Raw genomic sequence first — 25,250 nt, 5'->3', positions numbered from 1 at the left:
CTCTGGGTGGGTCTGAAGAAGCATGATGGCTCCCAACCCACCGCTGAGCATTTACAAGCAGACAGTAGCCCGAGAAGGATCTGGAGTGTGCCCAGGGCTTGGACAGAGTCAGGGGAGGGTCAAAACACCTGGCCTGGGGGCATGTTCATGGTCAGGTTCACACCGAGGAAGAATCAGTTGTCTGAATTCATCAAGCAAGCTTACTGGACCCCAGCTCCCCACATTCTCTAGAAGGGATGGTGTTGCCACGAGAGTGCTGGTTTAGTTCCATCGCCTCGGGAGTTGGATGCCAATTCAGCCAGCGGCAGGCCTTTAATAACTAGAACCGCCGTGCAAGGTGGACACAGAGACGTGGAGTCTTCTAAGAAGACCCATAAATTCAAAGGAGGAAAATATGTTTCATCTCTCCTTGGCATGGAAGTTCTAGCAAAGACAAGTGCTGTCTAACAAATGCGAGAAGTAACTGGACTAGCTCATCCTAATACGTTCTCTGAGCACTGGAGAAATTTCTAGAATCAGTTTGACCCAAGTCCACGTTGAAGTTTTATCATTTATTTGAGATACTAGGCAAGTTACTTACCTTGCATGTAAGTCAATTTTTTCATCTTCACAAAGGGAATCACGTGGGGAAAATATAAACAGATTTGCTTCTCTCCTTCCTGGGAAACGGTGGAGGCAAAAATGATTAAGTGAGTTGCCACTTGTAAACTGTTCGGTGCACGCCTCACAGTCTATATACATAAACAGCTGTTAATATAATGAGTAATTTCATGTTTCTGTTCTCAACACAGATACAGTGTCTGATACTCATTCATGCCACGGACATAGATCAGTCGTCTGCTGTGGTCCAGGCGTTTTACTGAGCACCAAGATACCAAGGTAGAGCAGACGGACACAGTGGTGCATAGTAGGCTCTGAAATGTTGATGGGCCCGATTATGAAAAAGGCAGAGGTTAAACTACAATTTCCTCAAAAGGCGAAAAGATCTGTGGAATTCCGTGGTTACTCGTCGTAAGGCTGGATTCGTTGTACTTTCTCTTCTGTCTCTATTACTAACAAGAGCTGCACCACGAACTGACTTGAGCCTCCCCCCAAAACTCGGCCACACCTCTCCTACCCCGTCTCCTCTTCCAGGCCGCCCTGGAGTGCCGCCACAGCATCTTTTTCCATTGAGTTGGCAGGTGGCTGTGGTTTGCTGCTTTCTGTCCCATTAACCTCTATTTTATCTGTCAAGAAGAGTATTCCCCATTGTTGAAAGCAGCAATTTGCCAACCAAGCAAGCTTACAGTCCTGTTTGATGGAGCATCACAGAGAGCAGAAGGGAAAGTTTAAACAGATTTGCTTCTCTAATTTCCTGAAAGGATCACAGACAAAACTTGCCCTCTAGTAAAATGCTTTTTGTGTGCATTATAATAACAAGCCTTTATTGGCATGACAGGGGAAGAGAGAGGCCATGGAAGAATGGTCCCAAATTTCCTGGTTTCATTTAGTCCTGTTACTACTCATGGACTACCATATTGTCTAAAACATATAAACTTTCCTGATAGCCTAATGTACTCAAAAAGACTTTTCCCTCTTACTATTGTAAAACATGGTGCTAATTTGTTATTATGGAGCATGTGGGTTTAAACAATGGAATCAGGCTCACAGAGGAAAAAAATCTACTTTTTCTTTTCCTTTGGAGAAGTTCAAGGTACAGTGTGTCTACTGTGCTGTTGGAAAATCACAGAACTCTCCCGAACTCTGGATGTTTTGTATTTATATTTATGTTCCATGAAAAAATTCCCTCTTCTGTCTGGTTGATTTCATCCAGCTGAACTTCTAAGAAACATACGTGTAATATATACGAGGGATGGCTTCAAAATAATGCAAGTGATGTGAGTGATCCCTGAGAATTGGTCTTATCTAGAACATAAACCTCCTTAGACCAAAGACTCTTTCTATCTTGTTCGCTGCTGGGTCTCCAGCTTGTATAACGTTGCACATATGATAGGTGCTCAAGATTTACTGGTTAATGTTGAACACCATACAGTTCCATCTACCGGTACAGATGAAATTTCTGGAGAAGTTTTTAGGCTTCAAGCTCTCAAACTCTGGAAGTAGTTACCCCCATCCCCATCTCTTGCTTACACCCAAGATGGCACTCATTTCGCTCTTGAACTATCCTTTAACAAGACCTCAGTCTGCCTACATTTCTCCATTTCCCATCCCCCTAGTGCAAGTACACTCTTGCCTGGCCTCCCGCATTTCCACCTGGCTTGCTCCCGCTCTTCCTCTTCCAGGTCGCAGCATAAATTTCATTTCTGACTTAAGGTTCTCCTACACTGACCACACTCTATTGAGCTCCCTTGTGATTTGCTCTCTTAGCATCCTGAACTTCTTTTCATCAAAGCACGTATCACAATTATCATTACATAATTATCTCCGTAATTATTGTTTAGTACTTCCTTGACTAGACAATAGCTCCTTGGTAGCAGGGACTGTATCCACCTTGTTTCCAATAAGATCTCCAGCACCCAGTGACCCTCAGTCAGAGTAAGAGACTATTATTATACTGGTCCTATACTATTGTTAATAAGTATTTGTTGAATTGATGAGGAATTGAGGGAGAATTGAGGGAAAGAGGAAGAATGGGAAGAAAGGAATCAAGGAGTAAGGAATCAGGGATTCGATGGCTTAGTGTTTCTTTAGATTTGCTTAAATCCTATTGACACATCTTGATTTTACCAGATTGATTCCCACCATTTCCTGCTTCTCAAAAGATGTGTGTGTGTGTGTGTGTGTGTGTGTGTGTGTGTGTGTATGCTTTTGTATATTCTTTTGAGGGTAGTTTGATGGGCTGGCTGTATTTCTGAATAATCCAAACTATCAGAATAAATCCATATTGATTTAATGGTTCTGTATTTTATGAATTACTTGGTAATTGAAAATTACTTGGTAAATGAAAGTCTTCATATCTGAAATAGAAGAATATTTTCTTTCAAATCACACTGAACATTAGTTGCTTATTTTGGATCTGAGCCAGTTGCTGAATTTAAATCACAAAATATATAGATTACACACATATGTCTATATATATGAGTAATTAGTGGCAATATCTGATGACATTCTCAAACATTTTTTTCCTATGGTACACTTTTTAAATAACTTTATTTAATTCCTTCCTATTTTCTTTTTTTTTTTTAATGTTTACTTATTTATTTTGAGAGAGAGAGAGTTGGGGAGGGACAGAGAGAGAGAGAGAGAGAGAGAGAGATTCCCAAGTAGGCTCCAAGCTGCCAGCACAGAGCTCTACACAGGGCTCAATCCCACAAACTGTGAGATCATGACCTGAGCTGAAATCAAAAGTCAGACGCTCAAATGACTGAGCCACCCAGGTGGCCCTCTTTGTATTTTCATCTGTTAGCTGGTTTGATGAGCTGACTACATGTTTTATGACACAAACAAGAAGAGATCCAGAACCATAACAATTACTGGAAATGATACATTTGCACGTGCAAGACATGGAGTTGGATTTGCCCCCCGGAAGACAGTAGTGTGGGGTGATGGGTGATGCCAAAGACTTTATCCTGGCTGTGGGTCTTTCAGGTGATGGCAAGGCTCCGGTGTGTTGTTAGGTGGGTAGGGTGGTTAAGCCTCTGACAGCGGAAACCTCACAGACCTTTACCATGAAACCAAAAAAGCAAGAAAGATTTTGTTCACTTGCTCTTGTCTCAGATCAGGTTTCCCAGAGCAGATGCTGAGATGAGGATTCTTATTCGAAGAAACCAGTAAGAGAATGGGAAGTAACATAATGAAGGGGTAAACACCAGGCAAGAGTGCAATTTCAGGTGAGGTCCCAGCCTCAGCCTCAACTCACTGGGACTCTAGAACATTCGTTCCACTGTAGAATGTGTCCCACCTGGAGGCAAGAAAGCTGGCTTCCATACTCCTGCGCCAGTCAGACATTGGCCACTTGCCACACCAGGGGGCACTTAAGCTCTCTGAGAGTTGGGGCGCTGTGGCATCAGGCTCATGGGTCCTCTGAAGAGGGTCAAAGGGTAAACTGTTAGGAGTAGTGCACAATCAGAAGCTAAGGATGAGACCCCAGGACCAGCGAAGGGGTATAAAGGCATTGGGCGGAATATCTACACCATCTGCTACCAGCCTTGCCAGTGAAGAGCCCCTAAAGTTCAAACCCCTGCTATTCTATTAACTCCCCTGGAGAAAAAAAATATATACTCTCTCTCTCCTGGGTCCTCAGTAGTCAATCCTTTAGGCTTCTTTTTCATCTTTATTTAATACACATGACTACTGTCACATGGACTATTTTCAAAGAATTGCCCTCACCGGTTACTTTCTCTGGAATGAGTGTCCAATAATTAATAAAGAATCATGTACTCTGCTCTTCATGTTAGGTCATGGAACTGTGTGTAGGTCAATACCTATTTATTAATGAACAATGGATTATGTTCCATGTTATGAGCCCGAGACTGAATGGGTTGCCCACAAATTTTGCTGACTTCTTGAAAGGTTCTAAAGCACTTGCCATCTCTTAGCTACCCATTAATTCTCCCTCCTAGATTTATTTAATCCAGCTGAAGAATAATTCAAAATGGAAATTATTCCCAAGATTTACAAATGGAGATTATTTCCCAGCCACATTCATGGATGGTTATCAGAAAATTTGGCCCATGAAGGGGACTCTGCTACCCTTGAAAAATACTTATCCTACATATCATTATTAACGGAGCTCATTGTGCCAGTGAGACCTACCCCGAGGTAGAGATGTGATCTTTCAGGATCTATTATCCTGTTAAGTTTAACACACTCTGTATGAGGCTATAAATGCTATAAAGTTGGTTTGGGAACGTCTCTCCAAAAGTTCCGTGCCAAAGCAGGACTAGAGTTATTCTTGTAATAAAATCCCAGATTTACTCTGTTTTTCGGGGACTAAGCTGTTTGCCTACTTTGCTTCCTTTCTTTGTTTTTCTTTTACCTTGCCTTTCATTCAACATTTACTTAGTGAGTGACTGTTACGAGCCAGGTACTGTTTTGGGGATAGAGTAGAGAAGAAAATATACAGAAGTCTCCCATAACTGAAACTCTTATTCTAGTGGAAGAGACTGAAGTTAAACTCTCTCTCTCTCTCTCTCTCTCTCTCTCTCTCTCTCTCTCTCTCACACACACACACACACACACACACACACACACACACGCATACACACACACATGCACACACACGCACGGTATTTACAAACCATAGTAAGTGCTACAGAGGAAATAAAGTGAAGTAAAGGAACAGAGACTTTGATGAAGCAGGTGGGGGGTGGGACATATCTTTACAGAAATGCCATTTCAGAAGGAGCCAGCTCTCTAATCATCTGAAGTAGAACTTTCTGGGTAGAAGGAATAATGAACGTGAAGCACCAAGCCAGCAACAAGCCTGATGAGGTCCAGAGAAGGCAGCCAGTGTGTCCAGAAGGAAGACAGAGGGAAGTTGGTCATGAGTTTTGAGAAGTAGGCAGATACCAGCTCATGCAAGGTCTCACAGGCCATTGGAAGGAGACTAGATGCTTGACAATCCTTTAGAAAATTTCAAGTAAGTCAGTGTCTTAACACGATTCATTTTTAAAAAGATAGTTGCCTGCTTTGCTGTTGGTGATACCGTAAGCAGAAGCAGGGAGACAGGAAAGCAATGATGGCAGGTAGGACTGTGTGGGGATGCTGCAGGCATTTGAGTGGTAATACAGAGGATAAATTTTGGAGAGAGGCAAAGGACTTGCCACTCATTAACGGCGAGTCTTCGGGCAGGTTAGTGCATTTTTCTTGACTTTACTTTTCCCATCTGAATGTACCTATCACATCATGTTCTTATGAGGATTAAATGCATTAATATGTACTCCATGTAAAGCTCTTCTAATAATTTGGAGCAAGTAGTAATCATGCATGTAATACATGTTCACTATTTTTAACTGGTTACTTTTATCAGATATATAAAGGGAGAGAAATCAAGGATGACACATAGATTGAAGACTGAACATAGCCTATCGTCTGTGTACGTAGGTGGTATATGCTTGAGATGTGGAGGCCCTCAATTTAATTTTGCTACTATTGCCTTGTGGTGACCACAAGCCAATGACTCACTTAGCTTTGATTGACCTCAGCGTCTTATTTTTTAAATTTTTTTCTTAATGTTTATTTTTGAGAGAGTGAGACAGAGTGTGAGCATTGGAGGGGCAGAGACAGAGGGAGACACAGAATCCTAAACAAGCTCCAGGCTCTGAACTGTCAGCATGGAGCCTGACGCAGGGCTCGAACTCACGAACCATGAGATCATGACTTGAGTTGAAGCCATACGCTTAACCCACTGAGCTACTCAGGCGCCCCACCTGACCTCTGCTTCTTATCCGTAGATGGGGTACATGCTAACTATCCCTCTAGTAAACTTCAATGAAGATATGAAGTCAGATTGCATGCTACACTTCACAGTCTTTGAATTTTTCAATAGAAAAGTTATTAATGAACAAGATAAAAATGGCTCACTTGTAAAAAAAGGATATGATTTTCAATCTATGGTTTATGTGTTCAATGACTGAAATTTAAGTATCTCAGTGTATGTGTTTGTATCTAATGTAATATATAAATGATAACAAAAGAAAAGGGAGAAGATAAGATCATAAAACTGGCTAAAAGAAAGATTAAAATTAGAGCAGAAAAAGACAATTGTTCAATGAAAGATATAGAAGCCTTCCATACTGTCCAGACAAAAAGAATAACTTGAATGCTGTAAAACAAAATATGGGGGAAGAGAGGATTAATGAATGCAGAAACCTGTTTTATTAATTCAAATAGGATATTTTGGGTGAATGGCTTCTTATTCTTAGAACATGAAAGCCAAGTTTGAGTCCTGGTTCTGAAGGGCATATTGGTTGCTTTAAAGTTTGGGCATGTATGGATAAAGCTGCTAAAAACATCCATGTGCAGATTTTTGAGTGGACGTAAATTTTTGGTTCCTTTGGGTAAATAGTAAGTAGTGTGATTGCTGAATTGTACGGTGAGAGTATGTTTAGTTTTATCGTTTAATAAGAAGTCACCAAACTGTCTTCTTAAGTGTTCTAAAGTGGCTGTACCATTTTGTGTTCCCACACCAATGTGTGAGAGTTCTTGTTCCACATCCTCACTAGCCTTTGGTGGTGTCAGTGTTCCAGATTTTGGCTAGTCTTGTAAGTATGAGGTGATATCTTGCTGTTTGATGCTTTTTAAAGTTTATTTACTTATTTGAGGGGGAGAGAGGGGCAGAGGGAGAGAGGGAGAGAGTCCCAAGCAGGCTCTGTGATGTCAGCGCAGAGCCTGATGCAGGGCTTGGTCTCAGGAACGGTGAGATCGTGACCTGAGAGCCAAAATCAAGAGTCGGGTGCTTATTAACCAACTGAGCCACCCAGGTGCTCCAGGAGTTGTGTAGTTCTATGTGTTACATTTAGGTCTGTTATCTAGTTTTAGTTAATTTTTGTGAAGGCTGTAGGGTCCATGTCTTTTTTTTTTTTTTTTTGCATGTGAATGTCCAGATATTCCAGCACCATTTATCGAAAAGACTCTCTTTGCTTCATTTTATTGCCTCTGCTTCTTTGTTAAATATCAGTTAATTATATCTATGTGAGTCTATTTCTGACCTGTCTACTCTGTTCCATTGCTCTATTTGTCTGTTCTTTCACCAATACCACACTGTTTTGATTACTGGAGATTTATGGTAAGTCTTAAAGTTGAGTAGTGCCAGTCCTCTAACTGTGTCGAACATGTTTGAAATTTGTTCAATATTATGTTGGCTATTCTGAGTCTTTTGCCTTTCCATATAAACTTTAGAATAAGTTTGTCAATATCCCCAAAATAACTTTCTGAGATTTTTTTAATAGGATTGCATTGAACCTACAGACCAAATTGGCAGGACTGACATCTTGTTACTGTCAAGTCTTCCTGTTCATGGACATGGAATATTTCTCCATTTACTTAGTTCTTTGGTTTTGTTCATCAAATCAATTTTGTAGATTTCCTCATATAGATTGTGTACATACTTTATTAGATTTATACCTAATTATTTTACTTTGGGCGTGCTAATGTAAATGGTGTTATCTTTCAAATTCCAAATTTTACTTATTCATTGCTGGTATATGGGAAGTGATTGACTCTTACATATAACCCTTGTGTCCTGCAACGTTGATATAATCCCTTATTAGTTCCAGGAGTGGTTTTTTGTTTGTTTGGTTGGTTGGTTGGTTGGTTGATTTTTGTGGATTCTTTCACATTTGCTATAGAGACAACCGTGCCGTCTACAAAGACAGTTTTTTTTTTCTTCCTTCCCAATCTGTATACCGTTTATTTCCTTTTCCTGCCTTATTGCAATAGCTAGATCCTTTAGTGAAATGTTGAAAAGGAGTGGTGAGAAGGGACATCCTTGCCTTGTGGGAAAGGCACAACACAGTATGTTGGAGTAGCCTTCCTCTGACATCTCTTTTACCCTGAAGGTATTCATAAATTATTGGACTTTGTTACTGAAGTTTAACGATAATCATATCTAAGCAGTTTCATCAAGATCACTGAAATGGCAACCACTTGAAATTCTGAATTTCTTACAAGCCTAATGAAAATCAATCTAAAAATAGAAAGCTATATGTTTCTCGCCATTAAGTATGATATTAGCAATAAATGTTTTAGATGTTCTTTGACAAGTTGAGAAAGTTTCCCTGTATTCCTAGTGTATTGAGAATTTTTTTTTAATCATGACTGGATGTTGTATTTTTGTTAAATTTTTTTTTTTGCACCTACTGATATGTTCATGTGATTTTTTTCTTTTAGTTTTTTGATGTGACACATGATATTAATTGACTTTTGAATGCTGAACCAGCCTTTTATATTTGGGATAAATCACACTTGGTGGTTGTATGATTCTTTTCATACATTGCTGAATTAGATTTGCTAATATTTTGTTGAGAAATTTTGTATCTCTGTCCGTGCGAAATAATGATTTGTAGTTTCTTGTAATTTTTGCACAATTTTGGTGTTAGGGCAATAATGGTCTCATAGAATGTTAATGAATTCTGCTCTAACTTTTATTTATTTTCTTCTGCTTACTTTGAGTTTAATTTGCTCTTCTTTTTCTACTTTCCTAAGGCAGAAACTTCTATTATTGATTTTAGATCATTCTTATTGTCTAATATGTGCTTTTGATACTCTACATTTCCCTCTAAGTACTGTTTTCATTGCATTCTATAAATTTTCATAAGTTGTGTTTTCATTTTCATTTATCTCAAACTATTTTTAAATTTCTTTTGAGATTTTTTTTCTCTGGCCCTGTGTTATTTGGAAGTGTGATGTTTAATCTCCACAGTGATCTGTCATTGATTTCTAGTTTAATTCCATTGTGGTCTAAGAGTAGACAATGTATGTGTATCTTTTCTTTTTTTTTCAGTTTATTTATTTATTTTGAGAGAGAGAGAGAGAGAGAGAGAGAGAGAGAGAGAAAGCACGAGTGGGGGAGGAGCAGAGAGAGGAGAGAGTGAGAATCCCAAGCAGGCTCCACACCAGCAATGCAGAGCCCAGTGCGAGGCTTGAACTCACAAACTGTGAGATCATGACTAGAGCCAAAGTCAGACACTTAACCAACTAAGCTACCCAGGTGCTCCAATTTCTATTCTTTTAAATGTTTAAAGGTATATAGTATGGCACAGAATCTTAGTGAATTTTCCATAGGACCTTGATAAGAATGTATATTTGGGGCACCTGAGTGCCTCAGTCGGTTGAGCGTCCGACTTCGGCTCAGGTCATGATCTCAAGGCTCGTGAGTTTGAGCCCTGTGTCGGGCTCTGGGCTGACGGCTCAGATCCTGGAGCCTGCTTCAGATTCTGGGTCTCTCTCCCTCTCTGCCCCTCTCCCACTCATGCTGTCTCTCTCTTGTCTCTCAAAAATAAAAAGAAACATTAAAAAATTGTTTTTAAAAAGGAATGTGTATTCTGCTGTTGTTGGTTAGAGTGGTCTGTAGATGTCAATTATATTCCATTGATTGATATCAACTATGTCCTTTCAGATTCTTTCTGCCTGCTGGATCTGTCAATTTCCAATACAGGGGTGTTGAAGTCTCCAACTACGATAATGGGCTTACCTATTTCTCCTTGAAACCTGTCCGTTTTTGTGTCATGTAATTTGACGCTCTGTTGCTAGGCACACGCGCATTACAGATTATTATGTCTACTTGGAAAATTCGCTCCTTTATCATTATGTAATGCCTTCTCTCTACGTGATAACTTTTCTTGCTTTGAAGGCTGCTCTCTGAAATGCAGACAGCCACTCCCGCTTTCTTTTCCTAATTCTGCTTTTAGTATTGTGAGTGGGCTGTTAGTACTGTTAGTACCAATCCAACGCTGAGAGATCAGGGCCCATTTGAAGTCTTTCCGTCGTGTTCTCATTTATATGGCATCTTGATTTCAAAATGAGTATCGACCCCAGAAGAATCCGGGAGTTTTTGTTCTTCAATTCAAAAGGTAGAGTGCAAGTCCGTCCTATATAAACAGCAGTATTCACTTCAGCATCACCCACCCTTCAAATGGATCCCTTCCTCAGAACGGCCTCTCTGCAGACGGACTGTATTCACATTTTGACTTTTCTCATTGTATGTATGGGTTTGGATGATTTCAGTTAGAACTGATACTTTCTCCCATCCCAATTGCTGTCATTCTTCCTTTCCTTCAGCCCAAAGTGTGGGTATTATTGGCGGAAGAGAACAGGCTTCTGGCTTCTTCGCTAGCAGGAGGCACGGGCCTGAGGCCTTTCTGAAACGCGCACAACCGTTCTGGCTTTCTTGAGTCTTGAGAGACCTTTCGGCCCTTGTTATTCCATTTGAGTGAGCATGCCACGTTTCTAATGGGTGTTTCCGTTTTACTTCAGTGCACCAGGGACAAAGGGGCTGGGGGAAATAACACAGCCTCCTGTAAAACCGTCCTGATCTGTGCCTGCTTTCTGTCCCCCTCCTGTGTCCCTAGGTAAGTGTGAGATCGGCTGGGCGTACTATTGCACGGGAGCGGGTGCTGCTTCTGCCATGCTGCTGTGCACATGGCTGGCCTGCTTCTCGGGCAAGAAACAGAAGCAGTACCCCTACTGAGACGGAGCCACCAAGCGCAAAGAGAGGAGAAGACAGGCCGAAGGGGCCCGGAGAGACTGAAATGTCCAGCTACCTTCGAAAGGTGGAGTAGTGGTTCTCATCCATACAGTGCTTATGAAATGAAACCCAGTGGAATGATAAACATTATGTGACGTCAAAGGGTGGTGCAAGATTTGCAAAAGAAACGGAGAACCTGGAATCACACAGAAAAATGGACCAAAGGCTAAAAATATTGCAGGGTGTTGAGTGTTTCTATTCCACAGAGTATCATTAATGTAGATCACATACACACACAGAACAAGCCTATATATGCAAACAAGAGTTTGGGTGGGGTTTTTTTTTTGTTTTGGGTTTGTTTTTTTTTTTTTTTTTTGGTAAGATGAGGACTCAGAGAATCAAAAGGGCTAGTAGAAACAGTATTATGTTGGGAAGCAGGGTAACCCACAGACGTTCCCTGTAGGTCATGGTGCTTCTGAAAGCACACGCAGACATACACATCCACACACACACCCACGCCCAAACCTACACATTGTTGCACAGACTGTATGGGAGGTTGAGTCGTGCATTACTCCTCTGTTTTCTTTTTAATGCACCCTTAAAATGCAGTATTATCACTTTATAAAGCATACACGAAACCTAATAAATGGACCAATAAGCCACTCTATCAGTATTTTATATATCCTGCATAACCTCTTTGTGCCCTCAACCTGTTTTCAGTGTTTATACAGACCTTTAGAGTTAAGCCTTTGTATGTCAATATTATTCAAAAATATGCAAGATTTCTTTGTCTGAGTAGCTTCTGCGATGATATTCTTATGAAGTAAAGGGGCAACTTCCTATCCACTGTAGGAGAGAATTCAGTTGAAGGTATGAGCATAATGAGAGACATTTTCCAGTCATTAGATCTTGTTTTCTTTTGTCCATTATTGTACTGTGCTGTACCACGTTTATTTCAATATTCATTTTGTATAAAAAAATTTTTAAGTGCTATTTTGTTGGTATTTGGAAAACTCTGTGAATAAATTCTCTTTGATCAATAGTTAAGTGAGTCACGGAGTGTTCATGCAGTTACTGAGTTTGCTTCTGTAATTTTCTAAATATAGCCTTTCAACTCCAACAGTCCCATAAATTTTCCTTTTCCTTCTAAGGCCTCCCGTTCGTTCTCTCACTAATCACCCAACCGGGCATTGTTCTAGGCACACAGCATATTAAAGGTGACTAAGGGTTCCTGCTTTCCACTTAAATTTTTGCAGCTAGAATCCTAACTACACTTTAAATCACGACCAAATTCTCACGAGAGAAGACTTTCAAGTCTATTTTGGATTGACCTTGAGAACATGGACAGTATTTGGCCATGGTTTAGAGCAACGAGAGCCAAGCTGTGGTTGGGAGGTCTGGGCCACCAGGCTCCGGGATGACGTCAGAGTCATGACAAGCAGCCTGTGACTTGCTGCTACTCCACCTTCAACACGGTGCTGTGTTTCTTTGGTACCTCTGTGCCGGGGACAATTTTACACCACTCCCTTTTAGCGTTCTTGGCCATTTGAGACGATGAGGTCACGTGTCTGCTCTCAGCACAAAGCCTTGACTAAAGAGAAGGATATGGACCTTTTCGTCACCCCACAACAGAACCAACACTTTCAGGAGTAAAGATTGCATCCTAGATCATGGACATATTATTTTCTTAGGCAACACCAAATTATTGCCTCAAACCCTTAAAACTTCAGTTTCAATTAGTGTCTCAATTGTATATTTTTTGAATTGGGGAACTGAGCATTCCCGTTGTCTATAACTATATTTTCTGTTCTTTCTATACATATTTGTCAATTTCACTTGAATGTCTGAATGTCTCACTTGCTTCTGGTTACTTTTAATCATCCAGCGGATTCCGGCTGCCTTGGAAGAACAATGCAAGAATCAGGCCAATAAAATTCTGGACTTTCTGAGGCTGTGTTGCTATGGAAAAAGTCATTCTGCTCTCAAATGCTTAATTCATAATGGGCTGAATATCCTCTGATTGTGTCTCATTGTCCACTGAGCGGGGGCTTCTCCACTTTGCGGTTTCCTGAGGAGAGGAGATTGCACTTTGCTTCCTCAATGAGCCCATCATTTCCATTATTGCTGGTGTTTCTCAAATGTTCTTAACCACACCTTCCTGTCAGAATAGAATTATGACCTCTTAGCTCCTGTTGTCAAGTGGGAGTTCTCTATGGAATTCATTAAGGTTATTTCGTGGACAGATTTAATGATGACATTGTCATTTTTACGTGATCCGTGTGATTTCAGACATCAGTGGACCTCGCTAAAGTCAAAAGCTGACACTCCAACAGGATGAAGTCAAAAGGCAAACCCTTACATCTCAAGTTCTAACTAGTCATATGTGTTTCTGGTTCAAGATGTCCCAGCGTTTCATGAGGAGCATCAAATTTATTAAGAATTGGGGCGCCTGGGTGGCTCAGTCAGTTAAGCGTCCGACTTCAGCTCAGGTCATGATCTCACAGTCCGTGAGTTCCAGCCCCGCGTCGGGCTCTGGGCTGATGGCTCAGAGCCTGGAGCCTGCTTTCAGTTCTGTGTCTCCCTCTCTCTCTGCCCCTCCCCCGTTCATGCTCTGTCTCTCTCTGTCTCAAAAACAAATAAACGTTAAAAAAAATTTTTAAAAATTTATTAAGAATTACCAAAAGATCACATATACTTCTTTTCAAAAACAATCAGGATTCATGAAATAATCATAACAGCAACAATAATAAAACCTGCAACAGGTGTATATTCACAGGCTGCTCACTAATGTACACTTAAGGGGCAAACCCTCCATTTTCACAAGCTCATGAAGCTTCCCTTGCTTGTACAGGCTTGTGAGGTAAGTGGGGAGTTTCCCTTGTTTTCAGAAAATGACATGCAAAAAAAGTTACTGGATGAAATTGAACCAACTCTTCCAATTTTCAACACTTTCATTTGTGCATTTGGGGTAATAAATAGTTTCTGCGCACCTGCTACTCGCTAGGTTTCCTGCTGGATGTAAAGCACTCCATGCAACGTGTCTCCCACTCTCGAGTTGGCCCCAAGCTTGTGGGAGAAAGGAAGAGGAAAATCAGTGATTATCATATCCTGTGATGTCAAATGATGCTCACGACAAGGAGGAAGTTCCTCCCAGGCAAAGAATCTTGCACAGACAAATTAAAAAAGCATAGGAAAGGAAAGGTGATAAATTATAGTTGTCTGCTCATCAAAAGACATCATTAAGAAAATGAAAGGGAGACTGGAAGTTGTGTGTCTGGAAAATGAATAATAAAAAAAAATGAACCACGCATATTTTTAAGCGGGTCAAAAATTGAACGGGATACATCACAAAAGAGGATATATAAATGCCAATAGTCATTTGAAAAGGTGCTCAACATCATTAGTGAAGAAGAAAATGCAACTTAGAGCCACCGTGAAACACCACTTAACATACACTAGAATGACCAAAATGTTAACGACGCCCAACATTACCAAGCACAGAGATGTATGGTTGGAAGGCCATTAGGCAGTTACTTATTAAGCTAACCAAACTCATTCCCCTCTATGTATTTATGCCCCCCAAAAAAATCTGTGTCCCCAAAAAGATTGTAAAAAAATGTTTGGTATGTAATAATCCCGAACTGGGAACAGCTCAGATGTCTGCCAATCCATAAAGAAAACGTGGTATATTTACATAGTGGAATACTACTCCACAATTTAAAAAAAAAAAGGAATTTCTGGTATACATAATGATGCAGAAGAATCTCAGATGCTATGTTGAACGAAAGAAGCCCGACACACAGGCGATGCTAATATATGGTGATAGAAATCAGAGCAGTGATTAACCTGAAGGCATTAACTAGTGATGACACAGGGGACTTCCTGGGGTGATGGAAATGCCCTATGTGTTGATTAGGGTGGTGGTTACACAGATGTATGCATTTTCCAAACTCCATCCATATGTGCTGTTAAAGTGTGTACTTTATCCTATGCTAATCATATCTTGATAAAAAAAAAAGGTGGGGGGAGTCCTTGGAGAGCCCTGCCTCATGGGGCTGCAGGGAGGGTGCGTTGGGGAACAGTGAGAGAAGAGGGTAGACATGAGGTGGAAAGGGCAAGAAGGGCTTTGTCAGCCACGCTGAGGAGATTATAACTGATCCTGGAGGCAGGAGAAGCATTTGACATGGTAGATGTGGGATGTGGCATGATTACCTGCATGTTTTAGAACGATCCCTAGACCCACTATGGAGATGAGTTAGCAGGCGGCACAGGTGGCCAGGGGAATAGTACAACGTGTTCCTCTTACCCACAGAGTTTTGAGCCCTTCCTATGGTCTAAGTGCTTAGGAAAAGGAGGTGAACACATAGGCTGATGCCATCAGGTGAAAACCGAAATAGGCAAAACGGGTGGAGGTGGGCGGACAGGACAGACCAGAGAGAACAGGAGGAGAGAATCAAGAGATCCTGGGATGTAGGAAGTGGCACGGATGAGAGCAGAGCCGGTCCTGGTCTCGCACACAGACACGATATGAAACAAGAGCATCACAGTAATGAAGGACATCCCATGGGGTGTCCAGTTGGAGATGCCTCATGGGTAGTTCAAAATTAAGGCCTTGGGCTCAGGAGAAATTTGGGCTCTGGAAATAGCAGATACGGGTAATATCAGTGACTCTGCAGGCATTAATAAGAAGTGGATGCAGGAATGTTTTCACGATATTTAAAGCAGAAGCACGTCAGTTGGGATTTCCTTCTGCATGAGGTTCTTTTGTAGTGTATTGTCTTAACCATAGTGTACCGTGAAATATTTTCGGAGTATCTTTCACGTTTAAACACATTTAGCAGCATGCGATAGTTACATCATCAGTGTTGCTACAGAGACAGTGTGTAGCAAGGACCCTCTTTGCTGCCAGTTATCATAGGCTGTTTGAAGTTAGAAAACTGAATAGCGACACCGAATACTGTGGAAATGCACTTTGCTCAGTAACACTTGCGTTGTTGCAATATTTGATTATCCATTTGGTTGTTACCAAAGCTTTCTTAACTATAATGGGTTATTGTTGCTACGATAGTATATTGCCCGTATTTCTACCTATAGTAATGGGCTTTACGTGCTGGATTTTAATATCCTTGAGCTGGGCAAGTCCACAAGTCTTTTTAAAAGAAACATGGTTTATTTGCACAAAACTGATCAGTTTTGAGTATCGTTAAGCCCCTTGAAGTGGTTTTGTGGGTGTGAAACACCTGGTGAGAATTTGAATTGGCGCCTTTTATCATAGTATTGAAATTAAGTCTACTTAATTTATCAAGTCATGTTCACGCCCTGATTTTGTATACTTGTTATCTATCAATAAACATTGTGATACTTGAAAAAAAAATGAATGCAAGAGAAACCTTAGGGAACATATCATTTAAAAGATAAGATCCCTGTCCAAGGAGTAATCAGAGACACAGAAAGAAATTAAAAAACAAAAACAAAAAACAAAAAACATTGTCATAGACACCAATGAAGACAAGAGAATTTCAAGAAAGAGAGTTCTCAAGAGTGTTTACGGTAAATGTCTTGCAAGAGACAAGTTATATTTATTTGACTGGGTAACTAGAAGGTTAACAATAAAGCCATCAGAAAAGAGCAATTTTAGTGGAGGGGTGGGGTGGAGCTGAAATTCTTAGGGGTAGGAGAGTGAATTAGAGATGAAGAGAAGGGGCACCTGGATGACTCAGTCGGTTGAGCATCCAGCTCTTGATTTCGGCTCAGGTCATGATCTCAGGGTTGTGGGACTGAGCCTCGCGTGGGGCTCCACTTTGAGCGGAGAGCCTGCTTCAGATCCTAGCTCTCCCTCTGCCCCTCTCCCCCAATTGCCCTCTCTCTCTGTCTCTAAAATAGGAAAAAAAAAAAACCTTAAAAATTAAATCAAAAAAAGAGATGAAGAAGAAGAGACAGCTATAGAGCGGGCCTTTCAAAAACCAACTGTCAAGGGGAGGAGAAAATGGGGAGTTGCTGTTCATTGGGCATAAAATTAGAGCTCCGCTTGATAAATGAGCTCTGGAGATCTGCTATGCGACATAGTGCCTATAGGTGACCACACTTGAAAATTTGTTAAAACGGTAGATCTGGTGTTCAGTGTTCTAAGCGCGCGCGAACACACACACACACACACACACACACACACACACACACACAAGGAATACAAGGAAACTTTGGGAGGTTATGCATATGCCTTTTGCCTTCGTGGTGGTGATGATACTCTAAGTGTGTGCATATGTCCAAACTCATCAAGTTGTATACATTAAATATGTGCAGTTTTATGTATCAATTATACCTCCTTAACTGGTACAAAGAAAAAGAGACTTAGCTGTGAAGGGAAGATGAAACATAGAATTGATTCAGCATGTTTGCTACTAGCAAAATCGTCTTTGCAGAAAATTTTTTTTTTTTTTTTTTTTTTGCAATCCTTGGTGACTGGAGTGAATTTGTCAGAACATCAAATGTCTGTCATGCCCCCTTCTCTGATTCAGGCTTTCTCTCAAAATGGAGGGGGTATCTCCAGAGAGCCTTAATGGAAATAAGACCATTAGGTTCCAGCTCATAGGACCTAGAAGAAATCGCCTGTCACCTCAAGAGGGAACAGGATTGCACTAACTCTCCAGAAGAAGGCAAAATGATTCCACGAACTGGGTCACTGCACTAACACGTAGCAGCGGGGGTCAATGAGAAAATAAGTGATTTTTCCCTGCAGGAAAAATCTCTTTCTATTGTAGAAAGAGAGCACATTCTTGGAGTCCAGGTCTCCTTTAGCTCTGTGTTCTAAGTTTTATATACTGCAGTGGTGGTTAAAGTAAGTATTCACATCTGAACGTAAATTTTAGGCAGTAACAAAAAATGAGAATTTCTTACTACGAGCAAGAACAAGCAGAAACGCCATGCTATGAGGCCATCTGTGGCCACACTGACCTTCAATTACTTCCATCAGCAATTGGATCTGGAGACGCTTCCTATTCTATTTTTTCCCTTAGCGACTTTCATAATTGCCGTTTCCCTGGGATATGGGAAAGAACTTGCTTGCCCTATTTTGGAGATTATGCTGTGCCTTCCATGTATGACTGCCTGAGATACTGTTTGGCTCACCCAGGATGCTTTTTTTTTTTTTTTTATGACTTCTGATATCCTGGTCTTTTTCTTTTCATTATTTCTTTACTTAAAACCGTTTACTGATCACATACTACACATCATACACTGTGGCCCATCTACAACTGACCCATTTTATCTTTTCCTATGGGCCTTCAGTTTTTCTATTCCTTTAAGTTCTTAAAACAAACACTCTATGTTAGAATCCTATAAGCATATATTAGAGTATAACGCTACTACTAATATATTTTTTTAAATTAATGTTTAATCTGTAGTACACAAAGAAACAAGCTTTGGGAAACTTGGGTGGCTCAGTCGGTTAAGCGTCCGACTCCAGCTCAGGTCACGATCTCACGGTCCGTGAGTCCGTGAGTTCGAGCCCCGCGTCGGGCTCTGGGCTGATGGCTCAGAGCCTGGAGCCTGCTTCCGATTCTGTGTCTCCCTCTCTCTCTGCCCCTCCCCCGTTCATGTTCTGTCTCTCTCTGTCTCAAAAATAAATAAACGTTAAAAAAAAATTAAAAAAAAAAAATAGAATGTCTCCTTCCAAAACACAAATCTCTCCTCATAAGTCTGTATCACTTTAATTCTCTACAATGCTCTGCCTTCCTCCAACTGCCCTGAAACATGCTGGCTGTGATTTTGGCCTTGCAGCTGCCTGAGATTCTAAGCTGAGCTTTCCGAACCTCCATCTGCCTCCTCTGTGTCTGCCCTTTGTCATGATAATGGGGATTTACATTCCGCTGGCTGGAAGGATCGGTTCAGCTTGCACATGTGCAAAATGATGTGTGGACAAGGTTTTCACGGAGGCATTTTCAATAATAGCAGAAGTCTGGAAGCAAATGATGACCAGTGGGGAACTCCTTACATAAATTACGGTACATACGAATGTAGGAAACTAGACAACCATTTGAAAGGCAGCATTTCTGTACTGATCCAGAAAGATAGTCAGGGTCTAATAAGAAAGAAGAGTGAGACACACAGGACTTGAACTTAACTGTGGGCTAGACTTTCTAAGAGCATTTTGAAAGAATAGCCCTGTGTTTTCTTTATGCAAAAAGAATATCTCTAGGAAGATACAGAAATAAGAAACAGATGAGAAGGGTTGCTTCTGGATAAGAGACAAAGGTGGGGGGAACTTACTTCATCTGACTTTTGTATGGTCTAACTTATGACCGTTACCTATTCAAAAATACTTTTAAAAGAATATAGAGATCATTTAAAAAGGTATAATCAAGGGGCCCCTGGGTGGTTTAGTTGGTTAAACATCTGACTCTTGGTTTCGGTTCAGGTCATGATCTCACAGTTTGTGAGTTCAAGCCCCACATCAGGTTCCATGTTGACAGCTCAGAGGCTCCTTGGGATTCTTTCTCTCCCTCTCTCTCTGCCCCTCCCCTGCTTTCTCTCTCTCCCTCTCTCCCTCTCTCTCTCTCTCTCTCTCTCTCTCTCTCTCTCTCTCTCTCTCCTCTCTCAAAATAAATAGATAAATAAAAATGTATAATCCAGAGATGAGATGACAGATATTCATATTCCTTAAAATCTACAGGAAACAAACCCTTCAATTGCACAGCCTATTACCATTCAAAGCCAGCCCCCACATTTCTGCACATTTCTGGGGGGATGTTTTCAGAGGCTACCCCTTAAGGACACCACAGGCTGCCTTTGTCCCTTATTTCTTGGCCCCGACCTGAAATTCAGCTCCTTTTGTGGTTTCTAAGAAAGAGTCCCCACAGGAAGAATTAGAGATTTTTAGGTTTTTCTGAAGCTTTGTCAGGTGAAGAGGAAGGAAGGGGTTACAATGCAGCATCGCAATCAACTTTAATGGAAACCCGAGACTACCTTCCTCTGATCGCCCTTCCAATGGTGAAGTTCCAATAACCTTGCCAGCCCGCTCCCTGCACGGGGCTCCCTGCTCGTCCTCTTCTGTTCTCTACAGAGCAACATAAATTCTTTTTCTCTCCTGCATTGTGGTTCTGCGTTCCAATTTTGTTGCTTAATTGTGCCATTGGCACACATACTCCAGTGCAAGTGTTTTTTCCAGATAAAGCCAATTCTTAGCTGAGAAGAAAATTTGCTCTCGGCTCTAACATTATATAAAATGCCACATATTTGCCAGGGTGATAACACCAAAATCATTATTGATTTACGTGCTCCAGTACTCAGTCTTTAGATGCTGGAGTGCTTCAGGGACTGCTGCCTTTCCCTGGGCGATCTCATATTCTCCTGTGGCTTTAATCACATCTATTGTCAAAGGCTCCCACAGGTACGTCTTCAGCCCCAGACCTCTTATGCCCAAAGGCATATGCAATATCACCATTTAGCAAACCCACGGGCCCAAACAGAATTTATAATCTTCCTCCTAAACCAGCCATCACTGGTGTTCCTACTCTCTGTGTATCATACCTCTATGAACCAGGCTGTTCAATTCAGAAACCTCCCTCCGCCACATCAGATCTACCCCTGAGGAAGTCCCGCCTTTCTCCACCTCCGTAGATACTATATTAGTCTAGTTAATGTCATCTGACTTGAACCAAGTTTTCCAAATCTGTGTTCAGGTTCTCTTTGCAAGTTGTTGCTAGTTTAGGATGTCTGGAGATTTGTGAGAGCCACAAATATCTTCCTCCACCAGTTTGCCACCAGATGGGATGTTATAATGAAAGCAAGTCTCCCACCAGATTCTGCCACATATTGCAAGCATTTGTTTGCAAGGAAGCACAAAAATTGTCACACAATCTGTCCCACTTATTGGTACTTTTGGCACTTTGAAAACTACCCGGCCTGGAAGGTCCCCTAGAGTAGATGTGACAGTACCCCAGCAGCGGGAGTCAGCTCACCTTCTTTTGAATTCAGAATCCTCTGTTAAGAAGTGCAGCAACACGGAACCACATGTCTGGTTAGTAAGGTCTAGGATCCTACTTAGAAAGTTGAGAGATGTCTGCAGGGTTTGCGAGATTCTGAGGAGGTAGTATGATAGGAAAAGATAGGATTCAGTAGGCAGAGAGGGAAAGATTAGGAGCTGAGGTCCATGGCTGGGGAAAAACACGTATTTTGGAACAATGCTGGGGGCGGCTGACCACAGCAAACCCCCTGAGACGTAAGGTGCCTCTTAAGAATGTAACAGACACCACCTACTCCCCCTCAGCTTCCCCTCAGGAATTTGACACCAAAAAAAACCTGGCTAAAAATAGGTAGACCATAAAACCTATGACCCACAAGGAACGGTATGGCCGTAAACCACCCGTCATACAATGGAAGCGAGCCAATCAGGAATGGATAACCCAGCACCTAGAGTTATCCGGCCAATAAATGTAGAACCTGAGAAGGAACAAGGGGGAAGGGAAGGGGAAGGGCTGACCAGAACCTTATAAAACAAGGACCCTTGCCTATAGTCAAGGGCATGCACTTTCAAGTGTCCCCTCTCTGTAAAGAGAGCTTTCCTACTATTCTTTCTTTCAGATCTTATACTCTAATAAGCTTTGCCTGCTGCTTATTTTGTGTCCACATCTTCATTCTTCAAAGAGACGAGGCAACGAGTCCTGGGTATTGAGGTTAAAAAAAAAAAACAAAACCTGCAGCAATAGAAATGATTCAGAAGGTAGAAGTTGTATATTTGCCCAGAGTCAGTTCATAAATTCTGAATGCCACTCCTTTCACCAATGCAATATTCCTTCTAGCAATCTTATGCCAATGAACAGACACTGTGGGGAAGCTTTGATGGTAATATCTGAAGACATTTGTTGTAGCTGCCTCTGGGGAATGGATGTCTGATGAGGGTAATTGCTAGGGTGGAGATTAAAAAGAATTTATACATATCTGCATGTAGTTACACATAACATATTATATATATTACATAATATCATGCACAATATATATGTGTATTTATACATGGCATTTTTAAAAAAGCAGGTTGCAAACAGTGTATCCCCTCTATCTGCATACTTCTAACTCATCTTCCCATGCCCTCACCTGCTCTCCTGTAAATCCATTTTCCACCCTGGTGAAATAATCGAAGTCACAGACCTAATCATTTCCCTGTTTCAGTGGCTTCTTATTCCTCTTGTTTTATCCTATCTGTAGGTACCTTGTCATTTTGGCCACTCTTCTGATCCACTGTGCTGGGCTACATTGTCCTCCTTTTTGGGAACACTTACCTGGCCAAGATAGCACCTGTCCTGTAGCATTTGTAGTTTCCTCCTCACCATCTAGAACATCATTCTCTACCCCCCTCGGCCTAGCTAAACCCTATGCGCAATGGAAGCCGCAACTTAAAGGAAACCAGTGCCGACTCCCCGGATGAAGTGAGCCTCCTGGGAGACCCTCCTATGACTAACGTTGTAATAAATTAATTGTCTGATGTTCATCACTGGACTGTTGTCGTTATAGGGACAAGGTTCATGTCTTTCGTAATCACTTAGCTCTGCCTTTGTCTCATTGTTAGTGTTCAGTAAATATTTGTCGCACAACTGAATGAATTCAACAATGTTGTGTTATATCTGAGAAAGTTCAGGCTTCCATTGTGCTTCCTGTTAGAACGTGGGTTTGTAGTTAAGTCTGGGAATATCAATTGGTGTAGCATTTTCAGTGAGATTCTTTGGGAAATGATATGACACATTAATGACTCAAACTATATATAGAAAGAAAATGTAAATATGCTGTCCTTTGAAATGTAAATCCTAAATCCTCCTTGTCTGATGGCTTCTCATGATCTTTGAAAAGGGAAACATTTAGAACAAAAAGCCACACAAATATAATTGCATACTACATCTTTGTAAGGGGGGGATTTCTCGATCAGTTTTCCTCTGGGTCTTCTGCAGAAAACGTAGCAGGGTCAAAGGTGAGGCGCAGGAAGGCCTTCTGATGGGAGTCAAAGGAAGTTTCCAGGAAACCAGTTTGGAAATTGTGCTGTGAGTTCACGCCACATGGGTAAATCCTCCAAAGTGCAAAATCCATTTAACTGCTCTGTTCAAGTAAACACAGAGTAGAAATCTATTGGTTTGTATTGCAAGGATTGGGTTTCTTTGATGGCATCCTACGATGTCTTAGAGGCAATGCAAGAGATAATTTATACATTCAAAGATTGCCAACCCTCTCAGGCATTAAACCCATCATACAATTTTCCCCCTACTGTGTTGTTGAAAACACAGATGTTTGGGCCTAAGTCTCAAAGATTATTATTCAGGAGGTCTGTTCTAGGGGCCCTCGATTCGCACTTCAAAAGATAAGTTAAGACATTAAAAACTAGAGACAGCCACAATGAAGGGTATGGCAAACATCCGTATTAACCTTAGTCACACACATAGATCTAGTTCACTGCTTTCATCTGTTGTAGAGAGTCCCATCCTGTCACAGTGTTCACCACCAGAGTGATGAGTGACTCCAGCAGCTATCAGGGACATCCTATTGAGAAAATGGGGTGTCCTGAGATTGAAATGGAAGTGAATGTTGTTACAAATGAGGGAATGGAAAGGGGGATTTTCTTTTTCTTCAGGCAGAGGCCTACATTGTCTTTTTAGGTTATTAATAATAATGTGACTAGACATTCATAATAGACTAGATATTAGTAATATTTACTAATACAAGGGTAGCTTCCTCGTGTCTCTTTACTAGAAAAATCTAAACTTCCACAAGAGATAAATGATGGACGATAATGTAAATAGCATGCTCCTCTAATGCATGTAACGTATGCATGTACCTGCAATATTCTGGCTTAAAATAGGAGCACACTTTCTTTCCAAAGAAAGACATACCTGCAAATCCATGTTCAAATGAAAAGAACAAAATGTCACTCGGTTGATGATCTTTAAAAGAGCTCCTATTGTAAAAGTATGACCCATACATTTTGATAGAGGATTATGAATTAGCAATGCAAGGGGTTTGTTCACTTCTTGGTAGGAATGCAGGCTGAGGAGAGAATACAGATTAGAAGGAGAAATTAACAGTATTGAAGTACCAGATAAATAAGTGACCCATGCGGTGTTCCCATTACATATTGAAAACCTTCGGTCCCTCCATAACTGCTTTTCTAAAGGTAAGAGTTAAGCAGAAGGATCTGAATCTGATTTTATTAAGATGGTTTTAGTAACAAGATAAAAATGATGGTATAGAATTTTGAGGGTCTGACACAGGGCATTTGATCTTTCTTCCTGACCATATGCCAGCTGTTGCCAATGTGTTTTTTCTTCTGTGGGTCTGGCTGGATACCAGCCTGGGGCAGGCTAAGTAGGTTTCTCCAGACAATTCTTTTCATGTTCTCCTTGTTCCCTCTCAGGGTCCTGGACGAGGTTGCTCTGATCTTTCCCGTTCTATGGTTTTGCATCTTGGGAGTTTTGGGGGGAAAGGAGGGAATTAAATCATTCTGTTTGTTGTTTTAAATTCTGGCTATGCTTGGAGTTTAAAACCATGGACTACTAACAGCATATGTCACTGTAAAACAGGCCTACATCAGAGACCTATTTTTGCCACTTACTAGCTGGACAAATGTCCTCATCTCTAAACCTCCCTCAATTGTTAACCAGAGGTGATAACAGTTCTTACCCAATGGAAACTCACCATAGAGTGCCTGGCGAATAATGAGTGCACAATAAATTTTACCATGAGTTTTCACTCTTAATATTTTCACATTTTGAAATCCGGTTCTGGATGGAGCTGGATGGCTCAGTTCATTAAGCCTCTGACTCTTGATTTCGGCTCAGGTCACCATCTCACAGTTCGTGGGTTCGAGCCCTGCATCGGGCTCTGCACTGGGTCAGCACGAAACCTTCACGGAGTTCTCGTTTCCTCTCTCTCTGCCCCTCCCCCCCACCCACAAATAAATAAACTTAAAACAATTTTTTTTTTTAATCATATGTCCCAAAAGAAGACGCGATAGTTCAGACCTACGTGTGTCGAGTCAGGTGCTGGAGGAGGAGACACCCCAATGCGAGGAAGGGCGTGATGTGAATACAGCGCACTGTGTGGGGAACAGAGAGAGAAACCTGGGTGTTCCATCACCTTAAATGTT

General features: G+C 41.2%; 1 protein-coding gene across 2 annotated transcripts in view; it reads left to right on the top strand.

Annotated features, from left to right (window-relative positions):
- Positions 1–12,170, top strand: part of LHFPL6 (LHFPL tetraspan subfamily member 6) — a 245,941-nt gene extending 233,771 nt beyond the window's left edge. For both annotated transcript variants that reach the window (XM_027064736.2, XM_027064735.2), the window contains one exon: positions 11,013–12,170. In XM_027064736.2, coding sequence (XP_026920537.1) covers positions 11,013–11,131 — 119 coding nt within the window. In that variant the 3' untranslated portion in view covers positions 11,132–12,170. The remainder of the gene's footprint in view (positions 1–11,012) is intronic.
- The last annotated feature ends 13,080 nt before the right edge of the window (positions 12,171–25,250 follow it).

Source organism: Acinonyx jubatus, chromosome A1 (genome assembly GCF_027475565.1).
Source record: "Acinonyx jubatus isolate Ajub_Pintada_27869175 chromosome A1, VMU_Ajub_asm_v1.0, whole genome shotgun sequence".
NCBI classification, from domain to species: domain Eukaryota; kingdom Metazoa; phylum Chordata; class Mammalia; order Carnivora; family Felidae; genus Acinonyx; species Acinonyx jubatus.
This window is presented reverse-complemented; position numbering and strand designations above follow the sequence as displayed.